The 19,361-nt window shown below is 45.8% G+C and overlaps 1 protein-coding gene across 1 annotated transcript in view; it reads left to right on the top strand.

The window, feature by feature from the left end:
• The window catches only part of MAP4K5 (mitogen-activated protein kinase kinase kinase kinase 5), a 63,025-nt gene that overhangs the window by 14,040 nt on the left and 29,624 nt on the right, over positions 1 to 19,361 (top strand). Inside the window, exon 2 of the mRNA XM_066551438.1 lies at positions 8,169 to 8,226. Within this exon, the coding sequence (XP_066407535.1) occupies positions 8,169 to 8,226 (58 nt within the window). The remainder of the gene's footprint in view (positions 1 to 8,168; positions 8,227 to 19,361) is intronic.

A 19,361-nucleotide genomic window follows, 5' to 3' on the forward strand; every position in this document is an offset into this window, starting at 1 on the left:
TAAATCCATTTAAGCCTCATTTGCGTTCTAGGGTCAGTGGTGGGTTTGGGATTCAGGTTTTCATGTGGGATTTATTGAAATCCTGGCACTTGTGCATATTCTGGGTTCTGTCCTTTCAGCAGGAAGTGTGGAAGTGTGGAAATAGGGAATGACAGCTGGGAATTCTTCATCCAGCCTCGTGCTGCTGCTTGTTCTGAGGGATGAGGACTGGCAGTACCCATCTGGAGAGCACCCACAAAATCAATACCTGTCCTCCTACAGCATTCAGCTCAGAGATCCAAAGTGATGGCTCTGTTGCAACTACAGAATAAACCAGTAAAATTAGCATGGAAATCTTCATTTTGGGTTTATCCCAAAAAGCTGTGCCTGCTGGTTGGAAGAGACCATTCTTTTTTAGTGTCTTGAATCTATAAAGTCTCTGTTTGGGAAATAATTTCTGAAAGCCTCTGTGCCTTCCACTACAAAGGAGTCTGGTACTGCTCTCTCCACCTCCAAAAATCCAGCTGGGAGATTTCAGGGGGAGCAATTTCCTCTGGATCTTTCTGCTTCTTAAAAGACAAACAGCACTGAAAATGCAGAATGGTGTTCAGGTTTCTTTGTCCAGCAGCACAGGGCAGCCAGATCTGCCCAGGTGTGAGCACAGCTGCAGGGAGGAGTGGAGAGTCCCCATGGGCAGGGACAGCTCCACTCTGGCAGGAAAGGCTCAGAAATTGGGGGTTCTTCAGCCTGGAGAAGAGAAGCTTTGGGGTGAATGAATTGTGACCTTTCGGGACCTGAAGGAGCCAAGAAAAAGGATGGAAAGACTTTGAGTGAGGGCCTGGAGTGACAGGACACAGGGAATGGCTTCCCACTGCCACAGGCAGGGGTGGGTGGGATGTTGGGAGGAATTGTTCCCTAAGAGGCTCTGGAACTGCTCTGCCAGAGCAGCTGTGGCTGTCCCTGGATCCCTGCAAGTGTCCAAGGCCAGGCTGGAGTAACCTTGGATGGTGGGAGATGTCCCTGACCATGGCAGGGGCTGGATCTGGACAATCTTTAAGGTCCCTTCCAACTCAAACCATTCAGGGATTTTGTGATTCTATGCCATTGGTTCTGTCTGGCACAAATCAGTCTGTCCAGTAAGAAAATGTCCATTATCATTTGCCAGAGTTGTCCAATTTTTGGGTTTTTCTTAAGCTTTCCTCCTTTGTTCCAATTACATTTTTAATCCATGCACAGACCTTCAGAGGTGAAAGGAAATGTTCAGTATCTGGTACAGAAACACTGTCAGCACCAAGCAGGAGGAATTTCTCCAGTCTCACACTCTGGTTGGGTTTTCTTGGCACGGGGCTGTTGGGGAATTTTGCCTTGATTTTGCTTATTTTGTTTTATACAAAAGAGGGGTTAAAGCCCCAAACCAAGAACTGCAGCTGTGGGGGTGGAATCTGTGGGTTGAATCCATTCCAAGGAGTCTTCTGAGGTGCTTTGGGGTGTGCTGGTCTTGGAGAGGAACCAGCACACTCCACTCACTCCAAAACTGGGAAACAGTGGTGGGAGCTGCCCTTTTGGGCTGGAGCCAGGGCAAGGTGGTTCTCCCCCTGCCACCGAGGTTTGGATCTGCTCTGAGCAGATCTGCCTTGGCTCTGGCCTCTCTGCTGGGCTTAACCTGCAGATCTTCATGGGTTATTTATTTTTTAGAGCTTTCAGAGAGTTTGGTTTCTTTTGCAAAAGTTCTTTCTGAATGTACAGCACTGCAGAAAACTGATGTCCTCTAGTGAAAGGCAACTTTAACCTGACACAGTGCAGATTAACTCTTGTTGCTGTTTATTTGGGCTTGGGTTAACCTGCAGATTTTCAAGGATTATTTAGTTTTTAGAGCTTTCAGAGAGTTTGGTTTCTTTTGCAAAAGTTCTTTCTGAATGTACAGCACTGCAGAAAACTGATGTCCTCTAGTGAAAGGCAACTTTAACCTGACACAGTGCAGATTAACTCTTGTTGCTGTTTATTTGGGCTTGGGTTAACCTGCAGATTTTCAAGGATTATTTAGTTTTTAGAGCTTTCAGTGTTTGGTTTCTTTTGCAAAAGTTCTTTCTGAATGTACAGCACTGCAGGAAACTGCTATGTCCTCTTGTGAGGGAAGGCAACTTTAGCTCACACAGTGCAGATTAACTCTTGCTGCTGTTTATTTGGGCTTGGGTTAACCTGCAGATTTTCAACTTTGGGGTTTTTTAGAGCTTTCAGAGAGTTTGGATTCTTTTGCAAAACTACTTTCTGAATGTACAGCACTGCAGAAAACTGCTGTGTCCTCTTGTGAGGGAAGGCAACTTTAGCTCACACAGTGCAGATTAACTCTTGCTGCTGTTAATTTGGGCTGGGGTTAACCTGCAGATTTTCAAGGATTATTTAGTTTTTAGAGCTTTCAGAGAGTTTGATTTCTTTTACAGAAGTTCTTTCTGAATGTACAGCACTGCAGGAAACTGTGATGTCCTCTTGTGAAGGAAGGCAATTTTAGCTCACACAGTGCAGATTAACTCTTGCTGCTGTTTATTTGGGCTTTCTGAGTCATTTTCTGGCTTCAGCTGACATTTTAAGAATCCTCAATTCTACATTTGAGGTGTTAAACTGAACTGGTAAAGAGATTGTGTTTGAGAAGAGCAAACATCTCCTTTCCAGTCATTAAGAGTATGTTGCTGATATTTGTTTTTTCCAGCTTTAGTTACAAAGCATTTTTTAAATCTGTCAGATTTATGTAAATCACAGGTGTAAGCAGAATTGAATAGTTAATTGTAATAAACACTAGGAACATTTCTTTAAACTTCTGCATTAGGACATAGTTAAAATTCTGTTAGAGTCCAGCAGATCACCATCCACCAAGAATTCCCTGGGTTTGTGGTTTTAGGGCAGCCCCTAAAATGAGAGATATTTCTTTGGGTCACTTCAGCTGGGTGAGGGCTCTTGACATGGTAGATGTGAATTCAGAGATGCAGGAAGGTGAATTCAAGGCTCAGTTTGATGATGCTGTGAGATACAAAGAGAAAAACACAGCATAATGGGACTTTGCAAACCACACAGAGCAGGTTAGGAATTCTAAAGTGTCAAACTGGAAAGCAGAGGAGCTTGAGTTTCACTCCCAGGGCATGAGATCAGGTACAGTTAATTGTAAGCAGAACTGTACAGTTAATTGTAATAAACACTAGGAACATTTATTGAAACTTTGCATTGGGATATAATTCAGATTCTGTTAGAGTCCAGCAGATCACCATCCACCAAGAATTCCCTGTTTTTATGCTTTTAGGGCAGCCCCTAAAATGAGAGATATTTCTTTGGGTCACTTCAGCTGGGTGAGGGCTCTTGACGTGGTAGATGTGAATTCAGAGATGCAGGAAGGTGAATTCAAGGCTCAGTTTGATGATGCTGTGAGATATGAAAAGAAACACACAGCATAATGGGAATTTCCAACCCACACAGAGCAGGTTAGGAATTCTAAAGTGTCCAACTGGAAAGCAGAGGAGCTTGAGTTTCACTGCCAGGGCACGAGGTCAGCACCTTTTGGGGATGTTCAGTGCCTGGGGACAAGCAGGCAGCCCTTGAGGCAGCAGAAGCTCATGGTCAGGGGTGAGTGAAGCTTGGCAAGGGGTGAATAAGCTGGGCAGGCAGGGAGGGAGGGCTGCCACAGGAGCTGCAATCAGGATTCAATTAATGCAGACACGCTCCAGCAAACAGCTCCTCTCTGAATGGGGCTGTTGATCCAAGGCTGGAGATGAGACAGTGACCATGGGGAGGGGAGAGGATTTCACCATGGAAGTTGAAAATACTAATTTGGAGCCTGTCAGAGGGATGTTGCTGCACGGATCTTCTCTTTCTCTGTGGTTAGGAAGAGGACACTGAGCACAGATTCAAATATCCAAGATTCCCCCATTTCTGAGCATCTCACATGGCTCAGCACTGGGCTGGAAATGTTTGGCTTGAACTCTTGAAAACAAATAAAACACAAGTGCAGAGTGCATAACTGGTTCTGAAACCAGTTCTGTGTGTTATTTCTGGTCACTGGCTGCAGAAATGCCCTCCCCAGCCTGTGTTTTCTCAGGTGTGGTGTTTGGGTGTGCGGTGGGAAGCGTCGCACACAGGGATTGCCACGGGCCTCACCTCGGGTCCCATTGTCCCACAGGAGCTGTTAGGGAAGAAAGTCAAGTCTCAGTGGGAAAACCCAATGATTTTTTTGTGTGTAATCCTACAAAACTCTCCCAGCTCCCCAAAATACTCCTACTAACAGTGCTGTCCCAGTGGGGTGGGACGTGCTCGATCACTACATCAACGCAATGGGATATCCAAAAAAAAAATAAGAGTACTTGTGTCTGTACTTTGTGTTTTGTTTTGTTTTATTTTGAACACAGATTCCATGTGATGTTCTGCAGTGTTGGTATTCAGCTGCTAAAATATTCTGGAAGAGCTGAGCTCAGTGGGATGCTGTCACTCATCCTCTGTCAGGATGTGGGACAGCTGAAGAGGTGACCAAAAGGCTGCTGCCAAACTCTTCTTTCTCAGTAAATAAACTCTGTCAATGACATTGAGCAAATGAAAATTTGGCTGTGGTTCACCTCATTCAAACACATTCTTGTTCTGATCCCATTCTTGTGTGGCTCACGTTGGAGCTTTGCAATCCTTCTGCCAAAATCCTGCACTTTTAATTTTCATCCTGTAGGGAACATGATCTTCAGCTTTGAGTCTCATGAAATAAAATTAGGATCAATACTAATAAAGGGCAAAAGCTCTGTCTTCCTCTTGGAGAAGGTCTGACAGCAAATATCTCGGAAATTTGGGATCTGCTTCTGTCCTGGGGAACTGGACCACGTTGCTGATGGAGATGTGGACACCAGCACTGAATCTTTCAGCCTTTAGTGTCAAATAAATTCTTAGGAGATTCTTATATATTGAAGGGATCAAGATCAGAAGAATTAAAGACAATAAGACATCTAACAAATCTTATCTTCCTTAAAAGTGAAATATATCATCAAGGTTCATTATATATATGCCATCTTTATGGGATAAATGCATATAAATGATTATTTCCTTTGTCAGTAATAGCTCACAAGATACTGAACAGGTCTGGATAACTTGGCATGGAGTAATAGCTTCCCTGGCCTCTGGCTAATTTCAAAAATTTCAGCTGATTTTACATTGAGACTTGAAATACAGAGGAAATTTCAAGGGATGAGGAGGAGGCAGATTTTTTGCTGTTGGGCTCAGGAAATGTAAATAACATGAGCTGAAGAACTGTAATTTCTCAGTCTGTAGTTCCCCCTCTGCAGTGCAGAATTATATCAATAAGACAGTCTGATAGATCATTAATTAATTTTTCACATTAGGGACTTACATTTGTGTCAAATATAATTTCTAGTCAAATTTCAGGTTTGATTCACAAAGCCAATGACGTTGGCTTTGGTGCCTTCCTGTCTGTGACTTCCTTGGTAACTGCACAGTTCTTAAAAAAAAAAAAAAAAAAAAAAAAATCAGAATGATGCAAACTGCAGTGACTCGTGGGAAATGAAGATTTCTTTGACTAACACATCCCAGAGTGATCTGAGGAATCCTGATCTGACACTTTTCACATCTAGGTGTGTACAGGGAGAACCAGTTTTTAGCCCTGGCCTTGTTGCATTTTTAATGAGAGCAGTAATTCATTATTGATGGAGTGTTCAGTGACAGGTGGCAGAGGGAAGGTGGAGCTGCTGCCAGCCAAGAGCAGGGAACAGGAGCCTCTGGTGACATTTGGGTGACGTCCCTTGGGAAGCATTTGGGGTGATTTGCTGTGTGCTCACAGTGCCAGTGTCTAGACTGGAGATCTAAAACCATTCCTTACCTGGGAGCATCCACACAGGGATTTTAAGAATCAGGGAATATTTGGGATTTTGCCTCTGGTTCTGGCACAGCAGGAATTAATGATCACGTGTGGTCTTGGTGTCATCAACTGAAGAATGTGTCTGGTGGAAGAGGAAAGCTGTGGGACCAGAAAACACAGGCAACTTGATAGGTTTAGGTCATAAATATCGGCCCAGTGGGGACTGCTGTGTTCCAGCAGGCAGAGTCTGATGGTTGAAACCCAAAATAGTCCAAGCTATAGATTATATATGAGCTTAGTGGTGATATTGGAAAGCAGCAGGACAGGATTTAGTGGAGCTGTGTCGTGTGTGAGAGCTGGGAGCCAGGAACTGCAGCGTTCCCTGCCTGAACCTTCAGCTCCCAGCCAAGCAGACCTTTGGCAGGCTCCATCCATTCCTGCAGGCTTCAGCATGACAGTGGCACTTACTGCTGGTGTGGAAAAGGAATATTGTGAGGAATATGATCCTTTTGGTACTCCAGAAGTGAGGCTGATACTCTGGAAATGGTGCAGGCCGCTTCACCTGAACAGCTGAGCTGCTCCTGGATAAAAGTGTGGATAGTGGAGCACCCCTGGCTTCAGTGAGGCAGAGTCTGTGTCCCTGCTGGGAACATCCCTGTTTCACTTTGGTCTAACAGGACCAGAGCACTCCTTTATCCTTTATCCTGATCCTTTACCCCACTGGGATCCACCTGCTCCTTCTGAATTTTGAAGGACACCAAAGATTTTGCTGTGATCTAAAAAAAAAAAAAAAAAACACCTCGGTGGGAAGGTGCTTTTAGAAGTGGTGAATGTTTCCTTTGTGGTTTGCAGATGACTCTGAGTGATTTGGTCTGCAGATGTTTGGGTCCTTTGTAGAATTGTTCAGATTCTCTTTGAGATCAGCTTGAGTCATATTTGTGTCCTTGGCCTGCAGTTTGAAACCCATCTCACGTCTTAGCACTGCAGGACTTTGAAAGGCCAATCATTGGGTTGGGTTTGGTTGGGTTTGGTTTGGTTTGGTTGGGTTTGGTTTGGTTTGGTTGGGTTTGGTTTGGTTTGGTTTGGTTTGGTTTGGTTGGGTTGGGTTTTTTTCCTGGCTGGAAAGCCTTTCCCCACTTTGAAGCTTGACTAAATACTGATAAAACTCAAGGGTTAATCCTTCAGGCTCTTGATCTTCCTTTTTTAAGGACTTTCTAAACAAGAAGTTTTTAAGACTTCTTGTCCATGCACAGGAGAAGATTGTTCTGTAATGACTCCCTTCACAGGGTCAAATTTCCTTTACATCCTCCTCTTAAGTCCAAATTGATTTAATTTGAAGCCAGTTTTCCCTCCATTTTCTATAATCCACCTCTTCACCAGATTTCAGCTGTTCAGAAGACTCTGCATATTTGTTAGGGTCTAAGAATTAAACAGCTGGGGCTAAATTCCTGTAACTCTTGGATGTTCAGCCTTATTAAATCAGGAATAATAGTTCAGCTCTGGTGATGGTGCCTGAATGATTTAGTTACTAGAAAGTGTTCACAAAATCCCCTCTTAAAACTTTCTGTATCTGAGGTTCCTGTGTCATCATCTTCCAGCACTGAGTTCTCAGTTGAAATTTGGAGCATATCCAGAGAGGACAGTTCTGTGAAGGCTTAATTGGAGCTGCTGCTGCTTCTGAGGGGAGGAGGAGGGACCAAGGAAGGAGTTTGCAGAGTGAAGTTGTTGCAGGGAGCTGTGACTCATCCCTGGTGCCTCTGCAGTGCCTCTGCTGCCCCTCTCAGTTCCACTTTTGGGGCACACTGAGGTTCAGATGGGTCGGCCCCTGGTGCATCCTCGAGTGCCAAAAACTTCCCTTAAAAATGGTGTTTGAGAGGGGTGAGCTCTCATTTCCAGGTTCAGGTTGGACATGAGGAGGAATTTCTTCCTCTAAAGGGTGCTCAGGGGCTGCCCAGGGAGGTTTGGAGTGCCCATCCCTGGAGGTGTGCAGGGAATGACTGGATGTGGCTCTCAGTGCTCTGGGCTGGGGACGAGGTGGTGACAGTCACAGATGGGATGACCCTGGAGGGCTTTTCCAGCCTCGGTGATTCTCTTATTTGATGTTTTAAAGTCTGCAAAAGAACTGTCAGGAACACTTCACAATTCCAACCAGGCTGGTGCTGTGCTAATTCCAAGCCCAAATTATCCTCACCCACATTGGTCTCAGCTTTGCATTGTATTTCTATCAGACAACATCTTATTTTTGCACAATCTGTAAGACTGTGAGGTGCCTTGATTTATGATTAAATCTATCTTAACTATAGCTAAATATCTAAATATCTATCTTAACTATATCTTAACTCTCTTGTTTCAGGCTAGAAATCTTCATACAGGAGAACTGGCTGCTGTAAAAATAATCAAGTTAGAGCCTGGTAAGTTTTACATTCTTTCCTGTATTTTTGAATCACATTTTCATTTTTTCCATGTGTTTATTTTCACCCACTGTGAAGTTCTAGACAAAAGAAGTGTTTGGGGTTGGTTTTTTTTTGTAGTTTCAGTGGTTAGATGACAGGAAGCCCTGCAGGATGTACCACTGCTCTTGGCTGTGTCATGCTCACTATTTCCTTGTTTGTTCTTATCTGCCTGATCAATTGCTGCATGAAGAAGTGTAGCGATTACACCATGTTATTGGTACAAAGAAGAGATCAGGGACAGATGGTAAATTGTGAGCTCTGAGCCAGTGGGGAGCTGTGGGAGTTGAAAGGGGGAAGGGATCGGGCAGTGATCCCAACTCCCACCAAAGGTGCACTGGGAGAAGCAGGGCCCTGTTTTGGATGTGTCATCTTTTCTTTTTGTGCTGGGGGAGGGGGATGGCTCCTGCTGTCCATGGAGTTCCTGCCACTCCTCCTAAAAGCAGGAGAGACCTAGGGGATCTCCCTTGCTGCCCAGGAGATTTCCTGAGCTGAAGTTTGATCTGAGTCCTGCACAGAGAGCTGAAATCTGAAATTGTGTCCTGAGTGGAAATCAGAGAATCACAAAATCCCAGAATGATTTGAGTTGGAAGAGAACTTAGAGACCATCTGGGGCTGAAGGCCTGAGGGGAGGGTTAATTTTTATTTCTGGTTGGTCCTGTGCAGAAAAAGAAATGGGTTTGAAGGCTGGAGGTAGAAAAAGCAGGGGGATAGTCAGGGGAGAAGTGAAAATCACTGCCTTTGGGTGCCTGGCACTGCTCAGCCCCCCTGGCAGAGCAGGCTGGGTTTGTTAATTGGGCTGCAGTGCTAGGGTTAATTAGGCACTGGGGACACAGGGGAATCCCTCACACCCTGTGTGAACTGCTGTGGCCAGAGCTTGGGGCAGTGGGGCTGTGCTGAGGCAGATGATGCTTCAGTGACAGAAAAAGGACAATAATAACCCACTGCTACCTTGGAGAGGAGCCTCCTCCAGCACTGTGTCACTGCAGCTCATCCAGATGAAGTGGATCTGGTTTTATTCTGAATTTGAGGGACTGCTTTGGAAGCTGAAGTGAAGCAGAGGCTGAAGCCTCTGAGGATAGAACTGAGGGAGGAGCAGGATTCTGCCTTTCCTTGGTGCTGCTTAAGCACTCCAGTGATAAACACAAGACTCTGGCCCCAGTTTTAATGAGCACTGATGACCAATTCTTGTGTTTAATTATATTGGTCTGATCACCACAGGGAAGCCATTTTTTTCTGGTTTGTTTTGGTTTGGTTTTTTAATCCATCTTCTTTTAAACGTTGCCAACCTGATCTCCATCCATCTCATGTACACCCACAGCCTCCTGGCAGGGATCTTGTTGGGTGTTTGGTTTTTAGGGAGGATTCACAGCATTTATTTACTTACTTACTCCTTTTTCAGTTCTCATGTTTGAAATACTCCAGATTTTTAAAGAAATTATTAATTGGCTGCTACACACTTCAATTTTCTGACTAATTTTAAGGGTTTGGAGTAGTTTTTGAAGACTGTAAGTTGCAGGGCACTATCAATTCCTGGACCAGGTCAGGAGCTCTTGGAATTCCCTGTGGTGGTTTCCTGGGAAGGGCAGCCCCTCCAAACACCAGCACAAGCTCCTTTCACACAGTAGGGCACAGCTGGAATAAAATTAATAATAAATTTCCTAAATTAGAGAGTGGAGAAATAGGCTTGGGAGTTACATACAGCATCTTCTGGAGAGGAGGAGGAGAAGGCTCATCAATGGCAATTAATTAGCTGATGGAAAAAGAAGAGCTCCAAACTCAACACTTGATTAATGCATAGACAGGGGAATTGGGAGCAAAAGACAAAAGGCTCTGAAGCAGAGAGTGCTCCAGAGGAGGTGAGGAATGTGCTGAATGAAAGCTGAAGAAACTGCACTCAGTAAAATGGCAGGATTTGAGGAGATCAGGATACTGCTGGCATGGCAGGGGTGAGTCCTGGCTTGTTCCTGTTCCTCCCTCATCTCCTGCAGGTACTGAGTGAGTACCCAAAGAGAGCTGGAAACAGATCCCAGCATGGATCTGTATTTTATTTCATCAGCTCTTACCTTTGTCTCTTCTCCAGACAAAGAAAACAAACTCAACTTGGAAGGTTGCTGTCATCAATTTATTTAAATTTGGGGCAGTTCTCTAGGTCTGCTCCCACAGTCACTTGGAGTCAAAATAGTGTTTTTCCCTTTTTTTTAAAATTTTTTTGGCACAGACTTTGGAGAGCATTAGGCAAAAGTATTATGGCACGCTAATGACATTTCCCAGCATTCCCTGAGTACAAATGCTTCAAATAATTTGGGAGCCAATTCTATTTCAGAAACTAATCCAACTGTACTCAGCAGCACAGCAGCCAAAACTGTCTGAAACACTAAAGCCTCTTCCTTCTATGGGTTTAGCAGATGAATCTAGAGAGGACTCAATACAAAGAGGGAACTGTTTGCCAGTGGAGTTTTCAGCCATGGAACTTTCTCCCTGGGAGAATATCATAAAAAGTATTTTTAAATATGCTAATGTCTGTTTTAAGTGCTGCTGTCATGATAACTAATGTCCTCTGTCGTGTTCAGAACCTTCTGCAAGGTTACAGAAGAATCTCACTGCTGGGTTTTTGGGGGTTTTTTTTTTGGGTCCAATGATTGCATTTTCCATTTGAGATCCCAGCAATGGCAATTACCTATTTCAAGTTGGACAGGGAGCTGCAGGAGCAGAGCCATGCAGAGCTGTGAGGTGTGCTCAGTGCTTCCCAGCCAGGTCTGCGTGCGCTGAGCCCTGTGCTTCAGCCAGCTCAGGAAGGGGATTTTCCACACAGCAAAGAGGAGCAGGGTCACAAGGGGGTCTGACCCCTCTGCACCACCAGAGCAGCACAGCAGAGCTGCCCTGCCAGCCCAGGACTTTGGGGACTGAGGCAAGGCAGCCTCATTTCCCATACAATGAACTCCCCAAATGAGCTGTGGAGAAGAACCAGCCTGAGGCTGATTTCAACTGAGCCTGAGGCTGATTTCAACTGAGCCTGCTGGGCTTGAACTGTTGTTGGCAGCACCTGGGGTTAAGGAAATATGAAAATAACTTCTCATTAGCACCCACACACCTTCCCTGCCTCGTGCTGTGCGGCCTGGTTGGGTTTGGGATCGTGTCCAGGGCCAAATTCCTGAGGTTCCAGGAGGTCCGGAGCTATTAAAGGCTGGACATGGCCTGTGTGTGCCATCCTCTGTCCCATGTGGTGCTGCCACAGCCTCAAAGCTGCTCAGCCCCATACAGGGCAAAGCAAAGGCAGTGTGGAGTTGGCATCCAGAGTGCCCAGAATTTTAATTACAGCCAACTTGTTGAAATGGGATCAGATTTTACTTTGTGTCTTTATAATGAATTTATAATTCACTGTTCTTCTGAAGAAATGTGTGGATCCAGAGGAGGATCCAGGTAGTGCAAGTTTTCACTTAAAACAGAGTTTTTGGGATGGGGAAAGTGGACAGAAGGGGTTGTGGTGGGAGAAGGAAGTCCTGCAAGTAGGGAAGAAGCTGCAAAGTCCCACATTTGAGTTGGAAAGGAGTGCAGAGTGTGACACTCGGGGTGAATTAGAGCACATCATCTGCCTAGATACATCAAGAAAAACAGCAACAGTGAGGAGGGAGTGAAGATCAAAGACTGAGCTGTACAACAGTGGGTAGGTGAGGCAAGGAGAGAGGAGAAGCAGCTGCTAAGAGAGAGGAATCCCAGAATCCCTGAATGGTTTGGGTTGGAAGGGACCTTAAGGATCATCCCAGTCCACCCCTGCCATGGCAGGGACACCTTCCACTGTCCCAGGCTGCTCCAAGCCCTGTCCAGCCTGGCCTGGGACACTCCCAGGGGACAGCCACAGCTTCTATGGGCAATACCAATGATATATTTTTAATTACCAATGATATATTTTTAATTACCAATGATATATTGAGAGGCTGCTCATAACCAGGACCCAGGCAGAGCAGAAGAGAAAATCCACAGGGAAATTGTTCTGGTGTTGGACCACTCACTCCAAACTCTGGTGTGCTCCTTGCTGTGGGGCTCATGGCAGCACATCACCATCAGAAATATTTAGTATCAGCAGAGAGATAATGAGGAGCATCAGTGGTTAGCAGTTGGCAGCTCCATGGCCAGCAGGAAAATCTGCTGCTGAAAACATCACTGTTTCCAAATAGCTGCTGCTGCTTGGAATCAAGTTTCTTGAGTTTCGAGTTTGGGCAATTGAAATTCTTTCTGCCAGACTGCAGGTTTCCATGAGTCCTGTGAAAAGCAGTCTGGATAAAACAGCATATGAAAAATTTCTATAGAAGATATGGATAAAACAGGATGAAAGATCCTGCATTTTGGGAAAGCCATCCCTTTAATCAGCACAGCCTGAACCTTCCTGAGCTTCAGGAGAGTGGTCTGGAGTGAATGACTGGGATCTGGTGGAGCACAGGGGTGTTGGGGAGTCAGCACACACCTCACCTGTGTGAGAGGCTGGGAGTGAGTGCTCACCTGGAGAGGAGAAAGGCTCCAGGGAGAGCTCAGAGCCCCTTCAGTGCCTAAAGGGGCTCCAGGAGAGCTGGAGAGGAGCTGTGGACATTGCTGGGCTGTGGACTGGGACAAATAGTTTTTATTACATTGCAAGGGTTCCATATTGCCAGAGTTTCATGCCTCCTTGATGTTTCTCACGGGCAGCTCCTCCAGGCACTGACTCTTCCTTGTCCTCACAGCACCCAACTGACTGCAGCTCCCCTCAGCCACCCAATCCACCCTTGTATAACACTCTTCTTACTGGCTACAGCTGTGGCCTGTTAACATCAGGCCTGCTCCTAATCTTTAATAATCAACCCAGCTGCAACTCTTTAGGGGGTAAGATTGCTTTCTATACTACCTTTATTTACTTCTATTCTATCCCCCTGCAAATAGTTGTCATTCCCATAGGGATTCCTCTCCTTGTTTGGGAAGTCAGGTTGTTGAAATAAGAAATGTTTGAGGAATGGTCCCAGCAGAGGCTGCAGTGGTGTGACCCTGCTCTTTGTCCTTCAGTGCCCCTTACAAGTGTTTCTCTAATCCTGTTGTTAAATACAATCTAATTTTTAAATTATTAATGTTAATTATAGTGTTAAAAATCCCAACTCTTCGTTGTAGTATTACAAACCCCAGGTCAAGCTGCCTGGAGAGGTTTGGGAGTCACATCTCCATGTCCATCAGGAGGTGTCCATCATGTCCATGTCCATGGTGGGACTGTGAGGGAGGCTGGGCAGGAGTGCTGCACCTTGAAGGTCTGTTCCCTTCAGATGTGCCTCTGTCCCACCCTCTGGTGACACTGAGGTGTCTCTGAGTGCCATCACTTCTCTCCTCCCTCTGCTCCCACACAGCACCAGCTGTGAAGGGATGCAGAATGAACCAGTTTAAAACAAAACCCATGAATTTCTCCCCCAAGAAGTCACCTCTTGGACACCAAAAGGATTCACAGCTCTTCCCAAGGGGTTGTTGTAACAAGTGACCTGGGGTCTTCTTGCAGGATGGGAACACTCAGAGCAGTGGAGCAGGTGAAAATATGTGCAGGGATAAACTTGGCCAAAAACCATGAGGATGAGGAATGCCCAGAGAGCAGCAGTGCTGTGTGATGGGCACTGGAGCCAGCAGAGCCTTTCTGTGCTGCAGCACCCAGGGAGCAGCTGCTCTCCATCCAGGAGAACCTGGCAGGATCCCTCTACATTCCAGCTGTGCACAGGATCATGAAATCATGGAATAGTTTGGTTTGGAAGGGACCTAAATCTCATCCCATCCCACCCCTGCCATGGCAGGGACACCTCCCACTGTCCCAGGGTGCCCCAGTGTCCAGCCTGGCCTTGGGCACTGCCAGGGATCCAGGGGCAGCCACAGCTGCTCTGGCAATTCCAGCCCAGCCAGGAATTCCCAGTTCCCAATCTCCCACCCATCCCTGCCCTCTGGCACTGGGAGCCATTCCCTGGCTCCTGTCCCTCCATCCCTTGTCCCCAGTCCCTCTCCAGCTCTCCTGGAGCCCCTTCAGGCCCTGCCAGGGGCTCTGAGCTCTCCCTGGAGCCTTCTCCTGTCCAGGGGAGCACCCCCAGCTCTCCCAGCCTCTCACACAGGTGAGCTCTGCAAGTAGAATAATTCACAGCAGTTGATGTGCCACCAGTTTCCTCCATGATCTCCCATTTAAATTCAGATTTATCATGAATTTAGCAGCCCTTACCTTGCTCAGCTTCTGGGATGGGCTCAGATCCCACCCCATGGCAGGGGCTGTGTCCCTGCAGTCCCCTCCCTGGCAGCTGGGGACAAGCAGCCTCTTGTGCTGTCCAAGGAGAAAATTCCACTGTGGGGCTCTCAGCAGAGCTGAAACCCCACAGCAGAGGAGGCTGCAGTGGCTCAGTCCCTGCTCAGTCCCAAACTTTGCAGCATTCCCCTGATGGATGTTCCCACCCAGAGTGCCACACATCCCAAAACTGCCACATATCCCAAAACTGCCACACATCCCAAAACTGCCAAAATGGGAGCAGGCGAACCCAATCTTCCCAATTCCCTGTTGTTCACCATCAAATCTCTGACTGCTAAACCAGATTATTTTGTATGGATGTTTTGTCACCTTTGGTCTAATTCTTTTTATCTTGCTGTCTCACTCTCAGTGAAGTATTTTCTACAAATTGTGTCTGGTTTTTTTTCCTGCTATCCAAGGATATTTAATTTTTGCCCTATTCCAGTGCCTCTTGCCAAGATTAATACTGCAGCTGCCTGGAAACTCTGAATTGGTTTGTTTTGTATTCATTCTTGTCATCTTTGAGCAGCTATACATCTTCTCTCCTATCTCTGTGTCTCATCTTTCAGAATTATTTCCTCCATATTTTAGCCAAATTTTTCTCATGGATAACTTTTCTTCTTTCCATCTGTTTGCTACTTCTCTATCAGCTCCCTGTCTTCTTTCTTCTTTCTTCCAAATCCTTTTTTCCCCCCCTTTCTCTATAAGTAAGCCCCATTTTTTGGATGAATCCTTCATTTATAAATAGCAAATCACAAGATCATCTTTGCTGTCTCACTCTACTACAGGCAGCATCATTCCAAGTCATTCCTGGTGGATGTTGTTGAGTGTTTTTTTCTTTTTTTTTTTTTTTTTTTTTCATTTGTTGGAAATTTCAACCAAAACATTGCTGGAAATTTTACACCAAAGTAAACATCCCAGATATTTCCTATCCCTGATATTTCTCCAGTTAGGAAAACCTTTTCAACTGCCCAGGCAATGTAGGTGAAGGCAATTTAAGCCCATTGCTGATTACCCTATTACAAAACTGGAGACAGATTATCCCTTCTCCTCACTTCCCTGCCATCTTTTATGTGCATGAAGGTTGTTATCTTCTCACTGTCAGTCCTTTTCTAGCCCAAAGCTCTGCATTCCCTTCAATTTCCCTCGTTAGTCACAGTTCCTAGAACTGCCCTGGCGCTCAGCAGCGATCCGCGGCAGCTCCAGCTGCTGCCTGGGAGGTTTTCCTGTTCTGGGGGTGTTCCCAACAGGATTTTCACATGGGGAGGTGTGGAGTCTTTAATGCACAAGACAGTAATTCTTGTTGGATTCAAATGTTTATTCGTTTTTATTTATGTTTGTCTTGGTTTGAAAAGCCAGGTTTGAAAAGCAGGAGCCTTCCTTGCAATGGAAAATGTAAACCTCCTCTCTCTGAATTATTATAATTTTGAAATTAAGGGGCTCTCAGGCAAAGATAAGGGAATAGGAATAACAGTTCTTTACTAGGAAAATTAAAAATACAAATGCAATAGTACAAAACCAGAAAACAAATCACTGCCCGAGTCAGAATAGGTCCTGTCATGCTGTGGGTCAGGGTGGTGGCAGCAGTGGCATTCCATGGTGGCTCAGCCCTCCTGCAGGATAGGAATAACAGTTCTTTATTAGGAAAATTAAAAGTACAAATGCAGTAGTACAAACAAAAAAAACCCCACTGCCAGGGTCAGACCAGTCCCTGTCCCCTGTGTGTCAGGGGGTGGCACAGCCCCATCCCATGGGGGCTCAGCCCTCCTGCAGTGCCAGCTGTGGCTCTGCTGGAGCAGGGATCCTGCACAAGGGGGGAGTTTTCCTCTGCAGCTCCAGGGCTGCTGGAGATGGGCCTGGGCTCCCTCTGGCCATGCAGGGCAGCAGAAGCTGCTCCTCTGGCAATGCACTGGGCAAAGGCTGCTGGGCTGTCCCAAAGCTCAGATTGGATCCAGGTAGGAATGCTTGGCTCCTCCCCTGGGCGGAGCATCTCCCCATGGGATGATGGGATTGGATCAGCCCTGCAGGGACACTCAGTGGCCATGGACAGCAGAGATCTCCTGCAGGGAGGATTGGCTGTGGAGAGATAAAGGAAAAACTGCCCCATGAACAGCAGAGAACTGCCCCAGCTCTGACAGATGGACATGGAATACACACATATCTTACAAACCAGGACAATGTCACAGTGTCACAAACCCTGAGTTCTGCAGCACTTCTCTCTAACAAACTAAAAATGGAGCCCCATCTCTCTCTCTACCAGACCTTTTAAGGATAAACTGTCCAATTAAGAAATGACACCTCAATTACTTTCACTTTTAACCCAATAACCAACCACCCGTGCCCACAATGGGGACTTTTTTTATCCAATTACACAAAACCACCCAAACCCATGGAGAAGAAGGTGGAGAAGAAGGAGCAGCCTCACCCTAAAACCTCCATCTTGCTTTATATCTATTACTATATTCTAAAACCTCAAACTCTTACATTTTCCCCCCTGTGATATCACACACTTCTAATCAAACCCCCCACCCACAATCCCAGTTCTGTCATTCCATTTTGGGAGCTTCTCCAGGGCCTCAGGTCAGTGCAGTGTTCTCTTGGGGGTCAGAGCCTGGCAGCACAGAAAGTCTGAAATTCTCAGCAATTCCCAGGGTGCCAGCAGGTCAGGATTCAGCTGTGCTGAAAGGCTGCAGCTGACATTTCAAGGATTCCTTGGTTTGAAGAGGCCACTGGCATTTGGCATGGGATCCTCTGAGCTCATGGACAAGGGGTTGTGGAGAAAGATGGAATTTTTTCAGTGTGGGGTGAGAGGATTTTGCTTTCTTCACTCTTATTCAGATTTGACTTTCTCGAAAATGCTTGAATAGTTTGAAAACTCTTCAGTTGTTGTCTGCGAGAATTCAACAATTTCCTTTAGGAAGTTGGTTGCAGAAATGGGAGGAATGAATCCATGAGATTTAAGCTTGAATTAAAGAATCTTATAAAAATTAATGAGAGGGACTTTAAACAAGGGATGGAGGGACAGGACAGGGGAGTGGCTTTAAACTGGGAGAGGGTTGATTTGAGCTGGATATGGGGGTGGAATTCCTGGCTGGGAGGGTGGGGAGGGGCTGGGCTGGAATTGCCAGAGCAGCTGTGGCTGCCCCTGCATCCCTGGCAGTGCCCAAGGCCAGGCTGGACACTGGGGCACCCTGGGACAGGGGGAGGCGTCCCTGCCATGGCTGGGGTGGGATGGGATGGGATTTAAGTCCCTTCCAACCCAACCCAGTCCATGATTCTCTAAACTCAGGAATCTTCACTCACAGTGATCATTTATAACCAGGATGTGTGAATCCAAGCAAAGCTGTAGCTGCAAGGAATCCCTAAACCAAGCCCAGTGTGAAATCTGTGCTAATTTTATGGAAATTGTGTTGCCTTTTCTCTTTTTCATTGGTTAAAAAAATACTACTGATGTTTATAAAAAGCCTCTTGACATTTGAAAGTTCTCTACTACTGTTTTCCTGCCCCAGTGAAGTGTTTCTTCACATAATTCAACATCAAGAAGCCCTTGAGGATTTACTTAAATCAGTCAGGGGTGGATTCCTGTGAGTTGGCTCCCTTTAACTTTTGTATTTTGTAGTTATTTTCTTAAATGAAAGCCTGGCAGTCACTGAGACATAAAGGTTGTGATGATTTCTTTTATAACACACTGGTACTTCTTTTGCCAGTGACACTGTTCTCAGGGAAGCTGCCTCACAGCTCAGCAAATACAAACATCTGCTTTAAAAGAGGTTATTAAAAAATATTAGCTGTGCTGCTCCTTAAATAAACACGTGAAGAGTTCAATTTACACCAGTGCTTGAATCCTCTTGGACTTGTCAAAATCATCTCAATTAAAGGGAGCAGGATAAAGCTCTTCATGTTTTCTGGGTTGGACATCCCTGACTTTAATATAGGAGGGAATTTTACTGGGGAAACTTGAAACAAAAGTAAACATCCCAGAATAATTTGAATTTCAAGGGGCATTAAAGCTCATCCCGTTCCACCCTCTGTCATCTTCCACCATCCCAGGCTGCTCCCAGCCCTGTCCAGCCTGGCCTTGGGCACTGCCAGGGATCCAGGGGCAGCCACAGCTGCTCTGGGCACCCTGTGCCAGGGCCTGCCCACCCTCCCAGCCAGGAACTTCTTCTTCATATCCCATCTAAATGTCCCTTTCTCCAGCTCAAAGCCATTCCCCTTTGTCCTTCCATGTCAAAGGATGAAAAAAGTTAATAATATATGAAATAATGAAAGCAGAGCTGCAGGGTTTGAGTTCAGGATTCTGGGGAGAACATCCTCTGCTTGGAAATTCTCTCAAGGGGATTTATTACCTGTATAAATACAAACAGAAATTGCATCTCTGAAATTATTGCTTTTTAAATTTATAAAAAATTATCCTTTTATGTTAAAGTGGCAGAACATGCCCTGCTCATAATGGATTTTTTAGTAGATCCTTTTTTTTTCACATTAAAAAAAAAAATGTATTTAGGATGTGCCAATGTGCACAACCACCCAACCCCCCCTCCTGAGCTCTGAGTCAGCTGAGTGGGTGTGCAGGCTCATATGCTCCATCCAGGTCCCTTGGGAATGAAATATTCCTCATAAGCAGCCATAACCAGCCTGTGGAACGTGGGCTCCACTCCTTCCAGGCTCTGCAATTCCAGCAATCCTCATTCCTGTTGGGAGCCTTGTGCTGGGAGCAGCTGGATGGAAACAAAGCTTGAAAAGTAAATTTTGAATTCAGTCCCGTCCCTCGCTGGATCCCTGTGCTGCTTTCCTGGAGCCCTCCTTACTCATGGATCATTCT

The sequence above is a fragment of the Molothrus aeneus genome, chromosome 6, assembly GCF_037042795.1.
Source record: "Molothrus aeneus isolate 106 chromosome 6, BPBGC_Maene_1.0, whole genome shotgun sequence".
In the NCBI taxonomy this organism is placed as follows: Eukaryota; Metazoa; Chordata; class Aves; order Passeriformes; family Icteridae; genus Molothrus; species Molothrus aeneus.